The sequence below is a fragment of the Chelonoidis abingdonii genome, chromosome 2 (assembly GCF_003597395.2).
Source record: "Chelonoidis abingdonii isolate Lonesome George chromosome 2, CheloAbing_2.0, whole genome shotgun sequence".
Taxonomy (NCBI): Eukaryota; Metazoa; Chordata; order Testudines; family Testudinidae; genus Chelonoidis; species Chelonoidis abingdonii.
The window spans coordinates 228,639,278-228,647,735 of record NC_133770.1 but is presented as its reverse complement, the minus strand read 5'-3'; the positions used below and the strand labels follow the sequence as shown (position 1 = coordinate 228,647,735).

The window sequence follows — 8,458 nt, the reverse complement described above, 5'->3', positions numbered from 1 at the left end:
TGGAGGGTGGAGGAGTCAGGGCTGGGGGTGTGGGGGGTTCAGGAGTCAGGGCATGGGGTATAGGGGGACTGGGTATGTGTGGGGGTTGCCAGAGTCATGGCTGGGGTTGTGGGGGGGGCGTGCAGGGGGCTGTGGTGTGAGGGAGGTGCAGGGGTCAGGGCTGGGGGAGTGGCCTGGGATCAGGAGCGGGGGGGTGCTCCCAGCTTCCTTCCCTGAACGGGTCACGTCAGGGGGATGGAGGGATACACTCTTGTCCCCAAGGCCCCGCTCCTGCCTCTTCTCCATCTCCTCCCCAATCTGAGCAGCGAAGGCGCTGGGGCTCCTCTTCTCCCCCACTTGCAAGGGCCATCAGCGGCAGGGAGGGAGAGGAGGTGGGGCACGATGCAGCACACTGGGGAAGAGTCAGGGGAGGGGGAAGCTTGGCTGCAAGCAGAGCCTACCCTACAGCAGCAGCCGGGAAGACCAAGCTTGCTTCTGCCCCCGCCAGAGAGAGCAGTAGGCTAGTGGGGGCGAAGAAAAGTGGACTGGGCCGGGCAGGATTTTTAATTGCATGCTGTTGCTGCCTGCCAGGGTCCCGGCCATCAGCCCCGCTCAGCAGGGCCAGCAGTGGCCGCAGTGTGCCATTAAAAATCGGCTTACATGCTGTCTTTGGCACACGTGCCATAGGTTGCCAATCCTGTTGTAGAATTTCTCTTTTCTTTTAACCTTGCATCAGCCCCCTCCTCCCCCGGACTACCCAGGGGACCCTTCACATCAGTGCATTCTCTAACAAGAAGCAGACACTCTTCTCATGAAGGGAGCCATAGAGTGGGTACCACCTTCCTACATGGGAAGAGGCTTCTATTTCTCATACTTCCTCATCCCAAAGAAAGGTAGAGGGTGTCACCTCATTCTCAAACTTCAACTACTGAACACCTTTATCAGAAAAGCCAGATTCCGATGGGACATTGGTATCCATTATCCCCTGTTTTTGCTACGGGGTCTTGTTTGTGGCTCTCGACACAATGGCCTTCTTCCACATTGACATTCACCCAGCCCACCAGAAATTTCTCTATTTCCATGTAAGGGCACACAACTCAACTCCATTGTGGCATGAGCTTTCCTCTGGCAGATTGCTTTGCAGACCTATGCCACAACCCATGCACCATGGTTCACTATTGTCTCTTTCTCCTTGGACATATGGCAACCTATACCTCTTCGTGACCCTGCAACCATGTCTACACATGCATTACTTCCAAACATTCGGTCTGTAGATGAAGAGGAGCAAAAAGGACTGCTTGGAGGCCAAACTCATTGTCCCTCCACCAGACAGTTCTGGTCTCCCTCACGTAGTGGACCTTCCAAGGTCATAGTTGGTACTCCCTTCACCCTTCCTACCCCACAGGCCATGATCAAAGCAGATTCATCCCTCACGGGTTGGGAAACTCACCTAGACCATCACATAGCCCAGCGTGTCTGGACACCACAAAGAGGCCAGGATGCAAATAAACGTACTAAAACTGATGGAAGTCTGTTTTGCATGCCAGGCATTTCTTCCTCTCATCCGTTCCCACCATGTTCAGTTACTCTCTGAGAACATCGCAGCAGTTGTGCACATCAACAAGCAGGGCAGCACCGAATCTACCTCTCTCTGCTCCCAGTCCATCCACCTTTGGAACTGGTGCATCAAACACCATGTGTTGTTCCACACCATGTATCTCCCAGGCACTCTATATTGCCCGGCTGATGCCCTCAGCAGAATTCTCTGTGTCAACCACGAGTTGGAATGAACAATGCCACACTCTGATACTTTCCCCACAAATGGGGCACCACATGCTGGAATCTCTTTACCACTCATGAGAACTGCAAAGTGCCCCTTTATTATTCCAAGGGGAGCTATAAGCCATAAGGGAGGTATGACCAGGGTCCTAGTGGGGAGCCAGCTATGGTCACTCAATTAGGGTGAACTACAAAGAATGGGGCAGACAATCCCCATAAAGCTGGTGGATATTCCAATACTTAGATTCACCAAGCCAACATAAAACAGCTTCTTTACTACTTTACTGGTTATTCAGAAGTCCAAACAACATAGTTCCCTTGTAGTGATCCAACCTCACACCTCCATCTAGGTATCCACATCATATACAATGAAAATTTCTGTAAATCTTATTTTGTCCTATAAAAGAAAAGGTACTACCAATCCCAAAAGATTGGAACCATTACCTCCCAGGTTAATGAATGTTTCAGATCTTATTCAAATACAAGCTACAGCCAGTTCTTATTAACTAAAATAAACTTTATTAAGAAACACGAGAGAGAGAGTATGGTTAAAAGATCAATGTACATACAGACATGAGTTTGATTCATTGATGTTCAGATTCATAGCAGAGATGGTGAACGTTGTAGTTGCAGAGTTCTTTCAGAAATAGTTCATAGGTTATAGTCCAAGGCTCAAATCTCATATTCAGGGCATACCAGCATAACTGGGACCTCAGTCTTGCGACTCAAACTTCTCCTGATGAAGCCTAAGCAGATCTGAGATGACAGAATCAGGACTGAGGGATCTTTTATACAATTTCATGTCTTTTGACAAGTTGGAGTTCCTCAGGGAACAAAAGGTAATTAAGATTACTTTGAAGGAGGACTATCACCAGTACTTAGCTATACGAATTAATATAAGGCCATTTGCTTGTTCCTCTACCATTCCTAGTACATTTCAAGGAGAGATGAATACTGAAATATCCCGTATTTACAATTCATTTAAATGATAGGATGTTCTTTTGACTTCTGAATTATCAGAATACAGCATAGACAGGAACTGTTGATTACATTGTCAACCCTACTCATACATATGTAAATAAACAAAACCACAAACATCATCTCCCCACATGTCTTTTGAGGGTTATTTATTTTGCAGAATGTTTAACCCTTTCTAGCCATGTGTTACAGGAGGACTCTCAGAGCAATGCTCTTCTCTTCCACTCAGTTGGGCAACTTCCACTAAGCCTTCCCCCAACACCCTCCTCCCACAAGTGCTATGCAAGATTTGCCAAGCTACCATAACACTTATAGCCCTGTTCTGGCCCCATCAGTTTTGGTTCACACATCTCCTCATACTTGCCACCTGCACACCACTCCACCTCTGAACACTTCTGGATCTCCTCATACAAGATTGGTCCAGGGCCAGCATCCCAATCCAGGCCCTCTTCTCACAGCCTGGTTTTTGGATGAGGGTGGGGGTAAACAAAGCATGCTCCAAACCAGTACGATAAATTCCTAACCAGAGCAGGAGGGCATCCAGGAGGGCCTGTTACCAAGCTTCATCTCATAGGCTCACCATCATCACCACCCACTGAGTGTAATATCCCGATCTATTGTCCTGCACTATCTTCTCGAGCTCAAAATGTCAGGCCTGTCCCTCAGCTCTATATAGGTACACCTAGCAGCACTCAGTGCCTTTCTCCCCCCATGGACAGCGCTTCAGTGTTACACACCCTACCACCATCCATTTCATGACAGGTCTCAATACCTTCTCACCAGTACTCAAGCCCCCTTAATCTCATTCTCTTTGCCCTCATGAAGCCCCCCTTCAGCCACTAGCAACACACTCCCTCCCATCTCTCTGTGAAGGTGATGTTCTTAGTGGCCATTACCTCAGCTAGATAGGTCAGTGCACTGGCGGTCATGGTGCCTGATCCACCCTGCTTACAGTGTTCCATAGTGTTCCTTATGGCTATATCCTAAATTCCTCCCAAAAGTAGTGTCGGAGTTCCACCTAAATCAGTGCGTCCACCTGTCTGTGTTCTACCCCAAGCTTATGCCTCCGGCATGGACAGAGTCCTACATTCCTTCAACATCCGCTGTGCACTTCATTCTACATTCTTCGAGACCTGTGCTTTTCATTCTTCACCGAAACTATTTGTAGCCATTGCTGACTGATCCAAGGGCCAAGCCCTTTCCTCCAAAACAAATCTCCAAATGGATCTCCAGGTGCATCCATGAATGCCACACATTACCCAACTTTTACCGCACGCTCTATGCAAGTGGACGTCTCATGGCAAGACATCCGTCATGTAGCATGTTCACGTCCCTCTATGCCGTTGTGCTGTACTACAAAGAGTACTTCCTCTCACATGCTTGCACCCACTTCCATGCTGATCACTGCTTTCTACTCACCCACATTTGGAATACATACAGGGACCATCACTCAAAGAAGAAGAGGAGGTTACTTACCTGTAACTGCAGGTTCTTTGAGATGTGTGGTCCCTATTTGTATTCCAGTATCCACCCGCCATCCCCTCTGCTAAGGGCTGGACTACTCAGCGGTAAGGGTGACACTGGAGAAGCATTGATCCTCATGACCCTGGCCTGTGAGTACAAGGGGATGCACGTGCAGGTCAACAGACACCACTAAGAAAACCTTCCAGCACATGGCGCAAACACGCACCCACGTTTGGAATACTAATAGAGACCATATATCCTGAAGAACCTCCAGTTAAAGGTAAATAACCTCCTCCTTTTGAAAATGTCTTGTTCCCGTCTGTAGAATAAATATCTTTAAGTGAAAATGATTATGGAAGGTGTCACTTTTTTCTTATACAGCTTCAAAGCCCATTATTGCTACTATTTAAATTTAAAAAACAAGTTTCCATTTGAGCCAACCAAAGACTTTCTCAGCATCAAAAGCTTATCTAGAGTCTTACTCTCTTATCTAGAGTTGAATTTTTAAAAGTCAAAATGTGTTTAGGTCAGAGGTTGGCAACTTTTCAGACATGGTGTGCCGAGTCTTCATTTATTCACTCTGATTTAAGGTTTCACGTGCCAGTAATACATTTTAACATTTTAGAAGATCTTTCTATAAATCTATAATATATAACTAATCTATTGTATGTAAAGTAAATTAAAATGCAGAGCCTCCCAGACGGATGGCCAGGACCTGGCCAGTGTGAGTGCCACTGAAAATCAGCTCATGTGTCACCTTTGGCACGCATGCCATAGGTTGCCTACCCCTGGTTTAGATGCTTGGTATTAATTGAGCTATGTTGACCTGTTTTAAACTAAGTTCAAGTGCACAATCAGTGTTTCAGGCCTTTAAACACAATCTTTGTGAGGCGTTCATAATCTACATTTAGTATAGCGAAATGAGTCTGTAGGCACTGTAAAACTTGGAGGCTTCCCCTCCTGTATTAATGTAGTTGGTGCTAAGAATTTTTTTGGCATGGAATCACAAGGGATACTGCATTTATCTCACTAACACACGTGCCCATATGTGAAGCTTTACTTTACCATTCTTAAGAGATAATTGGGATAAGTGATTCCTGATGTGATTGAAGAAATTTTCTTTAAGTCCTCAAGACATTACAAATATTTTTATTTCCTTTAAGAAATCTAACGGAATATTATCATCTGTGTATGTAGTAGTAGAAATAATAAAATGTCTGATTTTATGTGTATTTGGGATGAGAGGAATTTGATTTTAGGTGTTGTTTCATCCTATTAGTTTTATGGAGAAGGAAGGCTGAGAGGTCATTGGCTCGTATGCTTCTCTTGAGACCTTTACTTTCAGACTTTTATTTCAGCATATTATCAGATACTTTGTTCATTTCTTCTATGATTTATGAAGGGCTCTTCAAACTTTGAGTCCCATTTGTGGTAGGAATGTCTACTAGTTCATCTTCTTTACCCTCTAAATCTTTTATAGTTTGTATACAAATCTATGACTGAAGCACGGCCTGAGACCAGGGCTCAGTAAGCCTGTAATTTAACAAATGTATCTTTAAGAGGTTTTTAATTGGTTTTGTTCTTTTAAATCAACATGTTGGGGTTTTTTTAGATTTGCCATTGAAATTTCCAGAAATTTGACTAAAATCCTTGTTGCCAGTACAAGAAACAGTGTTTTACAGACAGAACATCATAAATATTACTCTTCTCTATTCCATTTTTTAGCACCCAATTGAAGCCTCCATATGCAACTCTGTCTGAAATGTATCTGGCTGCTAGATTTTTTTAAAATCCAGTAGTGGTAGCATATCTAATTTTTTTTTAACCAATTTTGCCTCTTCCACATATCATTTTTCCATACTTGAAACTGGTCTATTTCTGTTGTATTGTCCCACAGATGCATGAAGAAAGACAAGGACACAAGGGATGTGGTTTCACTGAACTTCAACTTTATTTAACTCATTGCTGGATGGTTCCAGACTAACTTGTCCAAGTAGATTATGCTTTCTTTCATAATGTGTTCTGCCTGGGGCATGGGAAAGGGGTTGCCGTCAGGCTTCTTTTCTCTTCTCCATCCCACCCAACCCCCTTAAACTGGTCCCAGAGCTATTGCTGAGACCCCACTTCCCTCCCCTTGTACAAGATTTGGGGGAAAAGGGGTTGTCTGATACAAGAAGACATCAGGAGCTCCTTCCCATAACTCCACTTCCAGTTCCAGTTCATCAGGGAAGTGGGCACACTATCAGATGGTACCTGTACTGGACACCTGTCAAGTTGGGACAATGTGAACTTTACCTCCTAACTCACTGAGTCACTGGGGGGCTGTGGGAAAAGTAGGAAGAAAAACAAAACACCTATCCAAGCCAGTCTGGCAGCGATGGAAAAATTTCTTCCCTACCCTAAAAAGGCAAGTAGTGCAATGCAGACAGTGGATCAGAAACCTGGTCCTAATCTAATCCCAGCAGAGGGAGCCGTTGCTCTGGGCATGTAGTACATCCCAACCAGAGAGGACAGGGCTTATATTTCCTCCCCTTGGATATGTGCGATCCAGTAAACTTCTGCTTGGCTAGTCTGAAGAGCACATCAGCTGAGCTTCACCCTCTCCCAGGGGATTGGTCCTGCTTTGAGCAGGGATTGGACTAGATGACCTCCTGAGGTCCCTTCCAACCCTGATATTCTATGATTCTACACTCCACCCTTCAAAAACCATAAGTAAAGCCTGCTCACATAATGTTACTGATCTGCTACCTGGTTTGTCAAAGGTTACCAAGCTTTGCCTTTTATATTTGCATATCGTAGAAAATCTTCAAATTGCGGTTCAGTATCATACTTTTATCTTTCTGTAGCAGTTTCTTACTTTTAGAAAATAACAATTTCACTGATATGTCATGCATAATTTTTCTTTTTCCTCTTAGCCCCATGTGCTGTTAGGAATCTACAGGACTTAGCTCGGATCTACATTAGACGCACTCTTAGAAATTTCATAAATGATGAGATGCAAGCCAAGGGTATCCCTCAGAAGCCCCCACCAAAACGAAAACGCAGGAGGTACCATAGACGCAGGTTTAGCACCTATGTCTTTAGGGGCAATCAGCTCATTCCTGAGCCTCTAGACAGTGAAGAGGATGAAAGGATGGAAGAAGACAACAGAGATGATGATGATAAAGATCACAATGAAGCCTTGAAGCCAGAGGAACCGCCTCGAAATTTATTGCGAGAAAAAATTATGAGTCTACCGCTACCCGAATCTTTAAAAGCATACTTGACGTACTACAGAGAAAAGTAACTCATTTTAAGTAGAAACAATAATGCCTACTGATAGCTCCTTTATTCTTGAAAATGTAGCATTTATTAAGAAATAGATGGACAAATATCATTAGTCTTTCAACAAGACTGAAGTACAGTGATACATTGTAACTTCTCTGTCTTAACTTTGCTACAAAGACTTTATTCGGTAGTAGAGAATCCCTTTTTAAAAATCTATTTTTCTTTAAATTTTGAGAAATACAGTTTTAATTCTGATAGAAAGATATTCCAAAGCAGTATGCAGCACTAATCAAGACTTGGCATGGTAAATCTTTTTGATCTTTAACAGATTTGTATTGATAGAAGGGTAACTGAAATTTTATATGTGCTAAATAGCTATTGAACAAATGCATTCTGACTTGAATAACAGTTGTCTGCATGAGGTTTTAAACATGCACACCGGCATTTCTCATGTAATATTGAAATTGTACCCTTTAAAAACATTTATTTTACCATGACTTTGTTGCAGTCATTATTACCGTGTTGATATAAATGTATTCCAAGAAATACATAAGTGCAATAACTGTATACAGACATTAAATGAGCTGGCTTTAATGAAATACAAAAATGCAAGTTCTGAAATGTCAGGTGACCCTGCTACTTTTGCATTTGCATCTTTTGCCAAAATATCTTGAGAAAAGTGACCATTTCTCTCAAAGCCTTAAGGGAACATCATGTTGAATATAAAGCAAAAAGATGCTTACTACGACCGTATTTGTTTAACTCCATACTACATTTTCAGTATTAATAAATAAAGACATTTTCTCTTTCTCAAGGGTTTTAAGACAACTTATTTAGTTTCTTTCTAAAATTCACAGTATAGACACACAATATTTGGTAATAAAAAAGATTGTAATTTAGAATTAAATGATTTATATTTACTACTTTAATAGAATAGAATATGAATAAAATTTAGCTTGTATTGCTTACTTGGATAGCTGTAATAGTAGAA

At 43.0% G+C, this 8,458-nt stretch overlaps 2 protein-coding genes across 5 annotated transcripts in view; both read left to right on the top strand.

The window, feature by feature from the left end:
• Positions 1-8,458, top strand: part of LOC116822842 (protein-L-isoaspartate O-methyltransferase domain-containing protein 1) — a 104,824-nt gene that overhangs the window by 70,593 nt on the left and 25,773 nt on the right. The window lies entirely within an intron of this gene.
• PCMTD1 (protein-L-isoaspartate (D-aspartate) O-methyltransferase domain containing 1) lies at positions 1,214-8,281 on the top strand. The gene is made up of 3 exons (XM_075063400.1): positions 1,214-1,508; positions 4,361-4,480; positions 7,116-8,281. The coding sequence occupies exons 1-3, from the start codon at positions 1,214-1,216 to the stop codon at positions 7,484-7,486; spliced, it is 786 nt and encodes a 261-aa protein (XP_074919501.1). The 3' UTR covers positions 7,487-8,281.